This window comes from Dermochelys coriacea, chromosome 7 (assembly GCF_009764565.3).
Source record: "Dermochelys coriacea isolate rDerCor1 chromosome 7, rDerCor1.pri.v4, whole genome shotgun sequence".
NCBI lineage: Eukaryota > Metazoa > Chordata > Testudines > Dermochelyidae > Dermochelys > Dermochelys coriacea.
Window position 1 is genome coordinate 52,775,899 of NC_050074.1, and position 14,325 is coordinate 52,790,223.

The 14,325-nt window shown below is 44.3% G+C and overlaps 1 protein-coding gene across 5 annotated transcripts in view; it reads right to left on the reverse strand.

Annotated features, from left to right (window-relative positions):
- Positions 1–14,325, reverse strand: part of LOC119858574 — a 58,678-nt gene that overhangs the window by 6,577 nt on the left and 37,776 nt on the right. For 2 of the 5 annotated variants that reach the window (XM_043518435.1, XM_038409541.2), the window contains exons 5-9: positions 13,411–13,565; positions 12,169–12,195; positions 10,300–10,418; positions 5,104–5,223; positions 1,507–3,487 (exon numbers count right to left, since the gene is read on the reverse strand). In XM_043518435.1, coding sequence (XP_043374370.1) covers positions 5,127–5,223; positions 10,300–10,418; positions 12,169–12,195; positions 13,411–13,565 — 398 coding nt within the window. In that variant the 3' untranslated portion in view covers positions 1,507–3,487; positions 5,104–5,126. Of the gene's footprint in view, positions 1–1,506; positions 5,224–10,299; positions 10,419–12,168; positions 12,196–13,410; positions 13,566–14,325 lie in introns of those variants that run through there. The other 3 variants (XM_038409543.2, XM_043518433.1, XM_038409540.2) reach the window with 2 other exon arrangements.

The window sequence follows — 14,325 nt, forward strand, 5'->3', positions numbered from 1 at the left end:
ATGGATATTTCATATTTTTGAAAATCATGTCCAAGGTGGGTGTCTCAGATGAGGCTCAGAATTATAAAATGTATCCTTCAGCTTCCCAACCCTTTCACCCTGTTCCTATTTGTCTCTCTTAAAAATGCTATGATCAAATGTATTTCATAATAGTGATGCTTTTATTAAGCTCCTTACATTTGCATCCTAAGATGGGGAAATACACAGTATGTTACAGGGAATAAATATATTTATTGCTGAAAATGTAAGAATATATATCATATAGCATCATAACAAAAGAGTGATAATTCATTTTATAAAAACTATACATAAAGTCATTTAAGTGTAAAAAACCAGTTCATGATACTGTTTATCCTAACACATATGGCCCAATTCTGCCTGGAGTCAATGAGATTACAGAGGCTGTAAATTAATGTAGGATTTGGCCCACTGCATTAATGAAGACACAATGATTATTCACAGAATAATCAAGATAAAACCTCTCCAGCTCTGGATAAAGCTGGCAGGACGTACACTGACTAACTGAAAACCAGAGTGGCAGCCGAGTTTGTTGCACAGCTGAAAGATCTATCAGAGCACCTTCTTTTGCGTGCTTTCATTTTTGGATGCTCAATCTGAGACAATTTGGGCCCGATTTTCAGAGGTACTGAGCTTCCCATAGCTTCATATGAGTTCCCTTGGAGTTGTAGGTGCTCAGCACCTTTGAAGGTGTATCAAGATGCTCCTCTCCCCCCACCCCCCCCAAATAAGAGAACATTCTTGGTATTTTTGGCCTGTATGTCCAAAGAGGTTCTGATAAATAACAGCTGTTTCACCTCAGGTCATTGTCTGTCATGAGAACAAAATTCTCTATAAAATATTCTCAACCAGCCAAAAATGTGGAGTAAGTTTGGATCCAGATCTGAATTTTGTTAGTGGGTTCTAAAGCTGCTTGGATTTAACATCCTCTTCCTCTCCAAGTCTGGATTCTGCTCTGACTTTTGTAGTTTGGGTCCAGCTCTAGCTTGGCTAGCCTACTTTATTTATACTGTATAAGTAGGGGCATAGCGAGCAGATCGAGGGACGTGATCGTTCCCCTCTATTCGACACTGGTGAGGCCTCATCTGGAGTACTGTGTCCAGTTTTGGGCCCCACACTACAAGAAGGATGTGGATAAATTGGAAAGAGTACAGCGAAGGGCAACAAAAATGATTAGGGGTCTAGAGCACATGACTTATGAGGAGAGGCTGAGGGAGCTGGGATTGTTTAGTCTGCAGAAGAGAAGAATGAGGGGGGATTTGATAGCTGCTTTCAACTACCTGAAAGGGGGTTTCAAAGAGGATGGCTCTAGACTGTTCTCAATGGTAGCAGATGACAGAACGAGGAGTAATGGTCTCAAGTTGCAATGGGGGAGGTTTAGATTGGATATTAGGAAAAACTTTTTCACTAAGAGGGTGGTGAAATACTGGAATGTGTTACCTAGGGAGGTGGTAGAATCTCCTTCCTTAGAGGTTTTTAAGGTCAGGCTTGACAAAGCCCTGGCTAGGATGATTTAACTGGGACTTGGTCCTGCTTTGAGCAGGGGGTTGGACTAGATGACCTTCTGGGGTCCCTTCCAACCCTGATATTCTATGATTCTATGATTCTATGATTTATACTTTTGGCTCTGCACTTGGGCAGCAATACTGGCAGTATCCTGAGAGATCCTGTCCTCCAGAGAGTTTTAACCCGGTTCTGTAGAACCAATATGTTCCTGATAGCCCAGATGAGCAGAGGAAATTCACTTAAGGTTTTGGAGAGTTATTCAAACTCTGAATCTTTTGAAGTTTGCCTGTTAGTTTCTGAGAGTGTCCTAGGGTTCCGGATATATGTGAAGTTAAGGCTTTAGTCAGCAGTAACTTGAGTCTGTGGACTTTGTTAGCTAAACAGCTCAGCTGTCTCATTCCAATTTAGCAGACAGAATTCCCTTCCCCCAATAGGCAAAGGCTAGTTTTCACTCCATGTGGGCGAGTCCTTGGATTCTGAGCTTATAAAAAAAAAAGTAGGCTTATAGCACATGCACAGAGATGCTGCTGTAGTCATGGCTTCAGTGGGACCTTTTTAACCATGGTCTGTGTCCTCTGAATCTGTTAAAGGTGGGCAATGGATGAGTGGCAACAGTGCAGCCTCCAAACAGCTGGGCATAGCTTTAAAGCTATCTAGTAGATAACAGAGGGCAGGCCTATAGACCTTAGCTGGAAAAAGAACTACCCTGGCTTGTATTAGAGACTTAAAACTTTCCTTTCCATCCCCAATCTCCCTATTATTCTAACTTTCCCAGCAGAGGGAGTCCCAATCCAGCACTTGATCCACAGGCATAGGTTTAAGTTCATCTGGCTTTCTTGCCTCTTAAATCCTATGGCACATGGTGATGGACAGGCAGCCAAACAGCAGACCAGGAGCCTTTACCCAACATGACCATAATCTTAAAAACAGGAGCCTACGTTTGGCTCCTAATAAAGTGGCCTGGCTTTCCAAAGTCCTGAGTGCCCGGTGAAACCAAGGACCTGGGTGGGCAGCTCACTCAGCACTTTTAAAAATCAGGCCACTTATTAGGTGCTGAACGGCTGAAGGCCCCAGTGTCCTGCAATAATCTCTGCATGGCTGTAACCCTCTGTCTGCATGGGGACCCACTGAGGTCAATGAAGTTACAGATGGGCAAAGGGGTCAACCACACAAGACTGGGACCTAACCATGCACTTACAAATCCAGCTTTAGAAAATCTTGTCTTGTGGCTTTGATTGGCTGTGAGGGATAGCTCAGTGGTTTGAGCATTGGCCTGCTAAACCCAGGGTTGTAAGTTCAATCCTTGAGGGGGCCATTTAGGGATCTGGGGCAAAAATTGGGGATTGGTCCTGCTTTAAGAAGGGGGTTGGACTAGATGACCTCCTGAGGTCCCTTCAAACCCTGATATTCTATGACTTGGCCATTACATGGGAGCTCAGTAAAACTCCCCAGCCAGGCACTGGTGGGTGGAGACACCTTCAAATTGTGCAGACTTGTTAGTAATACCCACAAGTGGAGATATAAAAAATGCCTTGAGTCTTGCACTGCTGCCCACACCCAGCAGTGTCTATTACATGTGGTCTTCCAATCTTTGTTTTTCATTAAGGCACTGGAGTTCCATGAGGGTCTAGCCTATTTCTGCTGAATAAAGGAGATCAATAATACTTCACAAGCAGGAGGACTTAAGATAGCTTGTTTATGAAATTGTATCAAATCTGCTTGGTTATTATTGCTGAGATGGTAACTATATTCCTGGTATATAGCATTATTTTAAGTTCACTTTTACATTCATGTCAAAAGTAAACTCTAGTACAAGTGAGCACCCCACCCTTCAGCAAATCTTCCTTTTACCTCTCCTCCCTCCCCACTGCCTTGATGTTGATCCTGCTGTAGAGTGTAGTCTGCACAATGTAGCCTCATGGTTTTCAATTTCATGTCCAGGAGCGCCCCAGCTCATTTATCTCTGAAACAAGAACGTAGGCTGTGGAATGTAGCAGCTCATGGGGTAGAACAGAAAGGGAGGCACTCTTCTCCCTTACACAGTCAATTGCTTTTCCATCACAGACCTACCTAGAGGATGGGCTGAATCTGTTTCTATTCAGATTTGAATACAGAGATGCTCTCAAGTGCTGAGGGATGGGGTGGATTCTCCATCACTTGGAATCTTTCAAGCAAGACTGGATGTCACTCTAAAATATATGCTCTAGTTCAATGGCAAGTTAGTGCATTTAATGCAGGGATTGCTGGGTGAGTATCTCAGGCCTGAGTTGTACAGGAGGGCAGACAATATGACCAGAATGTTCATAGAATCATAGAAGATTAGGGTTGGAAGAGACCTCAGGAGGTCATCTAGTCCAACCCCCTGCTCAAAGCAGGACCAATCCCAACTAAATCATCCCAGCAAGGGCTTTTTCAAGCCGGGCCTTAAAAACCTCTAAGGATGGAGATTCCACCACCTTCCCAGGTAACCCATTCCAGTGCTTTACCACCCTCCTAGTGAAATACTGTTTCCTAATATTCAACCTAGACCTCCCCCACTGCAACTTGAGACCACTGCTCCTTGTTCTGTCATCTGCCACCACTGAGAACAGCCAAGCTCCATCTTCTTTGGAACTCCCCTTCAGGTAGTTGAAGGCTGCTCTCAAATTCCCCCTCACTCTTCTCTTCCGCAGACTAAATAAGTAAAGTTCCCTCAGCCTCTCCTCATAAGTCATGTGCCCCAGCCCCCTGATCATTTCCATTGCCCTCTCCTGGACTCTCTCCAATTTGTCCACATCCTTTCTGTAGTGGGGGGGACTAAAACTGGATGCAATATTCCAAATGTGGCCTCACCATTGCCAAATAGAGGGGAATAATCACTTCCCTTGATCTGCTGGCAATGCTCCTACTAATGCAGCCCAATATGCCGTTAGCCTTCTTGGCAACAAGGGCACACTGTTGACTCATATCCAGCTTCTCGTTCACTGTAATCCCCAGGTCCTGTTCTTCAAAACTGCTGCTTAGCCAGTCAGTCCCAGCCTGTAGCAGTGCATGGGATTCTTCTGTCCTAAGTGCAGGACTCTGCACTTGTCCTTGTTGAACCTCATCAGATTTCTTTTAGCCCAGTCCTCCAATTTGTCTAGGTCGCTCTGGACCCTATCCCTACTCTCCAGCGTATCTACCTCTCCCCACAGCTTAGTGTCATCTGCAAACTTGCTGAGGTGCAGTCAATCCCATCTTCCAGATCATTAATGAAGATGTTGAACAAAACCGGCCCTAGGACTGATCCCTGGGGCACGCCACTTGATATCGGCTGCCAACTAGACATTGAAGCGTTGATCACTACCTGTTGTTCCTTTCTGGTCTTAAAAATCTAGGTAGTTTTACCCCAAATTAGTCTTCATTTTAAAATAAATATACATGGGCCAGATCCTCAGCTCTTGTAAATGACAGTAGTTCTGTGGACTTAGTTACTGGGGCTACTTACAGCAATCAGACCTTACCCAAGTCTTTGCCCATGGAAACATAGCTTGGTAATGGGATGCAAAATCATTTCCCTGCTGGAGGAAGGAAAAACCTCCTCCCTGATAACTCTTCTACCTTGGTCCATTGGATTCAGATGCTCAGAAAGACCAGATTTTTTCATTCTTTGTGCTTTGTCCCAGAACAATCATGGAGTTCCTCTCCCTCTTCCTCTGATCCGAAGTCATAACATCTGGCCTAAACCAATGGGAAAATGCTATTAATGTTTATAGGACTCAGAACACAGGTTGTGTTTTTGCACATATTTCACTGGGCCTGCATGCACACATCTGAGCTGCATCCAGATCTGTTATTTTCTCCAGCTCCAGCCTAAATTTCCAAAACACATGCTGTCAAAATATTTGTGGCAGCATCCAAAAATGGAGCCTATAAAACATTTTTGCTTGGCAGTGAGTCCCAGCATAACAAACAGGCTGGCACACATACCATCTGCAGGAAAATATGCAGTATGTCCCCACATGGGGGGTGGGAATGACAGACAGAAAATAGCAAATCAACCCTATTACTGGGAAGTTTCACCTTTAAAAATCCAGTTCTTTTGGTGGGCAGAAAAATGCTGTTTGGCTGAGTCTTGGCTTCAGATTTTTTGATGTGTGTATAGCCTGATTGAAGGGCCCATTGAAGTCACCATAAAGATTCCCATTGATTTTGGTGGGCTTTGGATCAGACACAGTGGCTGGTGAAAGATCGCAGCTGAGCCAGCAGAAATTTTTTGAACTTTTTTGAAAGCCTTTTTTTGAAAATGAAAATGTTCATGAAATTTTTTGACATCAATATGACTTTTTAACTCAAAATAATTATCAAAATGGTTATAGATATTTTTTGTTACCCAAAACCACCATTTTGGTACAATTTTGCTTTAAAATGATGAACAGTTATGTAAAATGAATCAGTTTCAAACTCTTCAAAATGAAAGCAATGGAATCTCTCCCCAAATGCAGGTGTTTTTAATGTAGTAACCAATTGCTGCTCTGGGGCATGGAGTGCTCTCAGGATATGCCTGTAGTGCAGTCATGGGGTGTGAGTGCAGCTCATGCAGACATCCCTGAGCTACTTTTAATCCTGCTATCTTGGGTCCTAGAGCAGAGAAGCTGTGGCAGCATAAGCTGTATAAACCCACCCAACCCCCTGGGTAATTACTCACACAGCTAACCCATGCTGAAGTGCCTGCAGCCGCAGCTTCGCTGCTCCAGTACTAAAGCTAGCTGTGGTATGTCTGCCTGAGCTCCAGTCATACTCTGTGACAGCAGCATAGACATAGCCTCCCAGAACAGTACCACATGAGCAGCAGCATAGATCCTGCTCTGCGGGCAAAAAGGTTCTGGCTCCAGGGCTCTTTCTATCCTTGGGCTTTGTGTCAACACAGGCCCCAGTTAGGAGAGTTGCTTTTGTGATGTGGTCATCCATTTATTAGGAACTGAACTGATACCAAGCCCCCCAACAAATCCCATTGGCCACAGAACAGCTATCAAGTAGTAGCAACTTTCAGTTGCTATCAACCTGCGCTTAATTCAGACTGACATCCTAGCAATGAAAGAAGGCCTAACAACCCCCTGGACAGCTTACTCCTACCCAACTCCATTAATGCTACCTTTCTATATGTACATAGACAGAAAAATCAATAGTGAGTGGGGTCCCGTCCCTCCCCGAAACGTCACAGCTCAGATCCAGCTCTAGACAGGCCTCTAAAGGCTTGTGGGCTCGCTTCAGAAAAACTTGGATGCCCCTGAAAATAATAGGAGGATTCCATTGCTTTCAATTTTCATGGCGGTTTCTGGGCTCTAGCCCTGAGAGAAGCTGCTCTTGCTGTATCTGTAGCTCTCCCAGAAGCAGGAAGTATTGGTGATGCTGTGAGAGCCTATCCTGCCACTCTGCCTATCCTCAGTGGGCTAAGAAAGAGCAGGATAGAAAGCAGTCGTGCTATGGAACCGTACTTGCCCCTGGAGTGGGGGAAGAGGTTAGGGTGACCAGATGTCCAGATTTTATCGGAACAATCCAGATATTCATGGCTTTGTCTTATATAGCTGCCTATTACCCCCAACCCCCTGTCCCCATATGTCACACTTGCTGTCTGGTCACCCTAGAAGAGGTGATCATTCAGATCAAATCATAGACTACTCCTACGGGCTTTACGGTATTATATGGTGCTCAGATACCTTGGTGATGGGTGCAGTAAAAATACCAAGGCAGATTTCCAGCCCAGCTTTCCACACCTAAGATTGGATTCTCCCCATAATGTTGAAAGAAACACCAATGTTTAGCTATTTGTCTGGAGCAAATATTTGACTGTGTGAAGTTCACACATTACTTTAGAACATTTTAAATCCAATAAACCAGCCAAAGAGAAAGGGATGAGGAAGGACCTCTCCTCTCAGGGGGCACCTGGGCTGGAATAGCTCAGTGGTTTGAGCATTGGTCTGCTAAACCCAGGGTTGTGAGTTCAATCCTTGAGGGGGCCATTTAGGGATCTGGGGCAAAAGTTGGGGATTGGTCCTGCTTTGAGCAGGGGGTTGGACTAGATGATCTCCTGAGGTCCCTTCCAACCCTGATATTCTATGATTCTGTGAATAAGTTGCTCTCCTAGACTGGATGGACCACTAAGTTATCCCTTCATTCCTTTGCTGAGGACCAGACCCAGGTCTGTGCACCACTTGAGTTCCCTAGTGATGGATAGGCTATGTGCACAGGGCGGAATTTCACCCTATGTGAGTAAAGAATCAATACGAAAACTGCAAATTCAAAAATTAGTCTATTTTGGACATTTTGAGGCACACCACATTGTTTGTGGCCATGGGAGCCCATCTCTTGTTATGTAAAGCAAAGGGTTCCTTTTCTAATAGGAGAATTGTTCTGTGGATGTGAAAACACCTCAGAGCAGATCATACATCATAACCAGAATGGGCCCATGAAAGTGGATTTGCTTTGACCTAGGTGGAAAAACAAAAACAAAGCGACTTTCCCTATTTGCCTGAATAACTCAAGTGTGACTATGTGTAAAAAGCTAACAGTCTTCACTTCCCTGGGAGCTATCTGTTAGTAGAGGAAATTAAAGTCTAGTTCACTTCAGTTCAATATCACAGGGGACCTGACCCTATTTCAGATGCTGGGGAAGTTAGGATAAGTGAACATTAGATCATCACAGTTTCACTATATTTACAAATGGAATAACGGTCTAATGCTCCATTTCCCATAGCTGTGGTCCCAGTGGAGACTGGGTTGGGGCCAAACCCCAGGCGTTTGTAAAAGAGCCATTGCCCCCAGATTTTAAAAATATAAAAAGACTTGTGTTGTTCATAAATGCTGGTCAGGCATAACCCCTGCACTTCCACCAGCAGGGGGTGCTCTGCCTTTGCTGCTGAATCTAGCCAAGTCATCTCTTCTTGCTGTGGCATGTCACCACCTCCATCAGTAGCTGCAGGGAGTGCATCCCCAAAGAGTGCAGGAGAGCTGTGTGAGTACGGTGAGGGGAGGTGGGGGTGAAGGACTGATGGTGGAGGGGGAGCTGGAAATGGGGAGGAAAGGGGTCGACAGTGGGCTTGGAGTGGGGAGAGGGATTTAATGGAAGGAAAGACAAAAAGGGTTACAAGGTTTGGGAACAGGAGTGGAAAATCAACATATTTCTGGTGCTTCCCTGTTCCATCCAGATGAGACTTACTGTCTGTTCTTGGGGTATCCCAGCATTTCCAGTGAGTCCCAACTGGGACGAGTAAGTACAGCAGTGATAAAACAATTGTATAAAGAGCTATGGGACCTAGTCCTCAGCTGGTTCCCTTGCCTTCAATGGAGCTATGCTGATGTACACCAGCATAATTCTTATTTATGGAGCACTGGTGATATTCTCAGCACTACACAGAGCAGGGCAAAGACCAGGTAGGATTTTACAGTCAGAAAGAGAAAGATGTAGCCAGAAATTTTTTGAACCCTAAATGCAGTTTGGGTCCAATTCAAGCTTGGAGCGAAGGTTCAGGATGGGTTGTTTTCTCCCTGGCTGATTTGCCCATGCCACATACTGTAGCTAAAGCTCTTTGATCTCTTTCTGCTTTGTATTTGTTTCAGTTTCCCAAACAATAGCAGGAAGCTTGCCTGTTGCGTGGATTTGGTCCCACACCAGGTTTTTTCCAGCTGGAAAAGCCATTCTGTGAACCATTAGAGGATTTTCCAGCTGTAACTACATGGAGCCTAATTCAAATGTGTCTTCATAATGTAGGTGCACCCTACCTCCAGGAACACTGGGACATTCCTGAATTAAACAGCTGTTCTGCCAGCTGAAAATTGAAAATAGCCTGCATTCTTTACAGCAATTGCTGTCAGTACTACTGAGTCCCCAGCTGAAAAAACAAGAGGGGATTGCACAGTGCCATGTAATCCTCCCGCTCTTGTGAGTAAGATATCCAGGCTTTTCCTGTTACCCAGTTACATACAAAAATCAATAGAGATGAGAGAGCTTGGAAAACTAAAGGAATATCCATGCAGGGGATGACTGGCAGTGGTGTCATTGTATTTGACTCACCCATACTACATGGTGATATGTAGAGATAGACCATGCAATATAAATGTGTTATTAGTTCCCATCCAAGTAACCAGCACAGGTTATGTAGCAGAGGTGGGATGCTCTGCTTTCTGCTCAATTACCCAACCATAACAATGAATAGAAACCATCCAAGTACACACACAATCAGCAAATGGTTATCTGCCTCTCAGCTGAATGGAAATCTTTACACCAATTCTGATTTTTCCACCCTGCATCTCCAAACTAGATTGGGTACAACATGGGGTTACCATTCCCCTTGAAGGGAGACGCATTGGGGGATTGAAGGCAGCATATAGCTCAAAAGGATTTGGAATAAAAATTGGTGTATGGGCTGGATTTGAATTGGCCATGGCTAGTTACACGCTGTATGTCTCGGGTGAACTGTCCAGAAGTCTGAAGGTTCCTCTGCCATGCTAGGAAAAAGGATCTGTTTTACAGCACTTCAATGTTATCCAATGGCATTCAGCCAGCACAGCAGGAAATCTTTACAGGCCAGGTGGAAACTTAAATCGACTGGACAAGAGAAGACACAAATAGCTTGTACTTTTACCAGAACCAGCAGCAAACTGCAATGGCTAGAGATGAGGAGGGAGTTGTCTGGTTCAGAAAAGTACTCTTCTGCCAGAGCAGTCATAGAGAAATATTAATTAAGCCCCCTCACTGCATCCTCTCAATTACAAACCAAAGACTCCCATGAACATCCCAGTCCTGGCAGGTATTACCTGTAGAGTTGTGGACAGGACCTCTTCAGAGCTGCCGATGACAGCCCCAACTTGCTTTGGTTCCTCAGCCTGGTCTTCTTCATGAGATCCCTCATTCTGCCCCAAGCGTGGCTTTCACCCTGGGCAGTACAAACCAAGCCACAACTTAGGCTGATACCTAGAGAAAATTCCCTGTCCAGTGGGAAGTACTAAAGGGTGCTTCCAGGACGAATGATTTAGAGGGGAGATTTCTGCTTAAAATACTAACTTAGCCAGAACATCAGAGTTATTGTCCCTCTTGGTGCCAATACAGGACTGTTCTTTCTTCAAAAAAATTAGTTGTCTAGTTTCAGGTCAAACAAATTGATTATAATAGTCCTTGGGAGATTATTCCACAGACTTTATAGTTAGCAATTTCCCCCAATTCTTGGTATTCAGTCTGCAGTTATGACCATTATGTAGTGTGGCTTGAACATGACATGGAAGTAGAGGTTCCTGTAGCCTCCAGTAAATTTCTACTACTGCCATTTTCCCCCAGTTACATTGCTGTGCCCATGGTAGAGCTTCCCAAGTTAATGTTTTAGAGAGTGAAAGGTATTTGGTGGTTGGTGGGTGGTGCTGGGGAGCTGCCTTAGGGCACATTTCACCTCACTGTTTAACTCTATGAAGGACAAAATTAGTTCAACTGATTGATTCCTTGCCCACTTACACCTACCCAGGGAGGCTTTACAAAAAAATCATCCTAAAAATCACAGCTTGACTCCTGTCTCATTTACACTAGTGTAGGTTACACTAGTGTAACTCAACTGGTTTCAATAGAGTTGCTCTTGGTTTATCCTGATGTAAATGAGATAAGAATCAGATTTTTTTCCTTTCATATCAGCAACCAACACCAATTCAAAACTTCATTTCTAAATGCTAATTACAATTTGTTTTTATTTTTAAAAATCAAGGCCTCTTGTTAACAGTTTTCTAATGTTCCGTCTGGGGCTGAACTCATCCTAAGTTCACATGGGGTACTGCTTTTGTTAGTCCTGTTTCAAAAGCCTTGATGTCCAACACCACCTTGTTATAAAATTCACAAAACCATTGCTGGGAAACCTTTGGAACAGAAGAAAAATATTTGCCATGTTAATTGAAAGGCTCCTGAAGTGCTTTAATATGCTACGTAATTGAGTGAGGAAAGTACTGAATTGCAGCCACCTCTGGAGTGGAATCAGACAACTATTCACCAGCACATCCCAGTGCTGCACAACAAGTTCAGGAGAGGAGACTTTATCACTGTTAATCTTATTCAGGGTCTACTAAGTTTCATACCATCTGTTGTAGGCTCAGATGAAGATTGAAATATTAATTTCACTGATACCAAGTTAACTTTCCTTAAATGAGGCCAGGTTAATAGCTAAAATAGAAAATCACCATATTTATTATTATTTATTTATATTGTAGTAGGGTCTGAAGGCCTCAGCTAGGTTGAGGCCCCATTGTGTCAGGTGCTGTACAAACATAGAGTATATGACAGCTTCTGCTCAGAAAAGCTTAAACTGTCTACGTTAAAGAAAGTCCCAATACAAATTGTTCAATCTCTTTCCTTGTGAAGGATGCGTTGGACAATTGGGTTATCTGTAGTGACGATGGAGGACAGCTGAGGCAACTCCAGTGAAGAACACTCAGAAGGGGTAACAATCAGCAGATGGGACTGTGGCACTATTGGCTCTATTACTAGGTTGTAAACTTTTGGGGACAAGGATAATTTTTTTTGTTCTGTGTGTGTACGGCACCTAGCATCATGGGCTCCCGGGCCATGACTGAGGCTGGTAGGCACTATGATTGATAACGCACATAAATAGTATGTGAAAGGGAAATGCATGTAACAACGTCATTACTTACCGGGATACTCTTACCGAGGTCAGCCCCCTGAAAACAAAGGCAAAAGAAAAATCAGAATTAGCCGGAGCGAGAGCTGATCTTGTGGAAAGGGCACTAATCTGGGCTCAGTTCCCCAGTTCTGCCACACACTCCCTGCTTCACCATGGTCAAGTCAATCAATCTCTCTGTCCTCCATCAGTAAAATGGGGATCATACACCTTCCTTACTCCCATCCTTTGTCTTTCATGTCTATTAGGACTGTAAACTCAAGTATTCAGTGCCTAACACATCTTGGTTGGCTCCACCAGGCCTGCTGACATAACTACAATAATGTAAGTGTATCCTAGCTCGGATTTTTTGCTTTACTTTCACTTAGGTTGAGGATGAAGTACTGACTGACTGACAAAGATCAGCATTTACCATCTTCAGTTACATTTAATGCTGCATTTCCCATTCTGATTGCTGGGTATCCCATGGAGACAATAGAAAGGTGAAATGCGGTGGTGTGGAAAATGCTGATTATGTTTTAATGGCATCCACATGTCAATAATAGTAGGATCTCCAAACAGGTCTGTTTCAATAGGCACCTAAATTGTGAGAGCTTGATCCTGTAGCCCACTGAAATCACAAGGGCTTCTCATGTGCTTAATGTTAAGGTTGTGCTTAAATGCTTTGCTGGGTCAGGGTCAGAGTACACAGCACCTTTCAGGATCAAGCCTTGAATGTGTCTCTGAAGCTCATGCAAACTATCTGAACCACTTAGGTGTGCAACATTGGCTGGAAATTTCCTACAGGCAGACTTTCCTGTAAGATTCCCAATGCTTCCTCTCTCCTGTGAAGCTGTAACACTGCCTCTCGCCCAGCATCCCAGCACTTCTGATCCCCACTGGAACCTGAAAGTGCAGAGATGCTGTAAACATGGAAAAGTGCTGGAGAGGAAAAACACCCTCCCAGAGTTTCTTTGACTTCACAAGGGCTTCACGTCAGCATGGGTTGGGTTTGCATTTGGGCTGGAGGCTTGTTGTTACACCACCACATTCTAAGCCTCACATCAAGTGTATTGATTTCAGGCCTGGCGCTGAGCACCCAGTCACAGCTCTTATTGACTCCCATTTCTCAGCAGATTTTTCTCTGTCCCTAATTTTGTAGTCTCCAAAACCCCACTTTGATCCCCTAGCATTTGGCTGATGGTTGCTCCCCTTGCTGTCTCAACACTATCATCACAGCTTTGTCAGTCTCTCTGAGTGTTAGCTTATCAGTCACCTTTTTCGTCATTGGGTCCTTTAGCAGGAAAGCTTGGCCATCAGTCAGATTATAGGCATCTCTGAGGTCATTCTCCTCATTGCTCCTTTTACTCCAGGTCTTCCTGAGCCCCAGCACCAGCTGTCTATCTCCTGATTCCAGGTGTGTGTCACTTCCTGCAATTCAATGGTCAGATTTATTCACACAAATGGCCCAGCAGGGTCCCTATGGGCAGTGTTATCAGTAGGCTGTGAACTACTAGCCTTGGAAACAGAACGCTGGAGACATTCATTCTCTCTTTAAGTGCCTGAGTTCCTTGTCTTACAAGAAACAAGAAATGTCCTAGCTTTGCTGCTGCAGCCCCCTATGGAACAAGGTACTGTTCTAAGGTAGGATAGATCTGGATAGCTCCTCCTCACCCTCAGAGGATTTTGGAATTCACTTGGATATAAGGCATGAAATCCTGGCCCTGTTTAAATCAATGACAAAACTCCCATTGATTTCAGTGGTCAGAAACCACAAGTGTGTATGTGGGAGGGAGGGAAATACTGGAGCATTTCAGAACCTTAAAACTGGAGATGGGCTGGACCAAAACCCCAGATAAAACATCCCCTGAATCCACATGTTCTGTCTCGGGCCCATCCTGGCTTCAGAATGTTGGGTTCAAGTTTCGTTCTAGAAATAAGTCAGGGTTTGGGAGATTTCTCAGTTGTTTCCAAACTGATTCAAACCCCTGTGGTGTTAATCTAGACAAGCCTCCTTCCAAACCAGGGGAGCAGAGCAGAACTTGCTTAAAAGGGCTCTCCTCTCTGTCTGAATACATCTGAGAAGGCTCATGTCTGTTGTGTGCAGGGGATGACTGGCAGTGGTGTCATAGTCTGAGAGATGGGCCTGAGCCCAAACTTCACAGTGAAACCAAACAGCCTCAGAATTTGG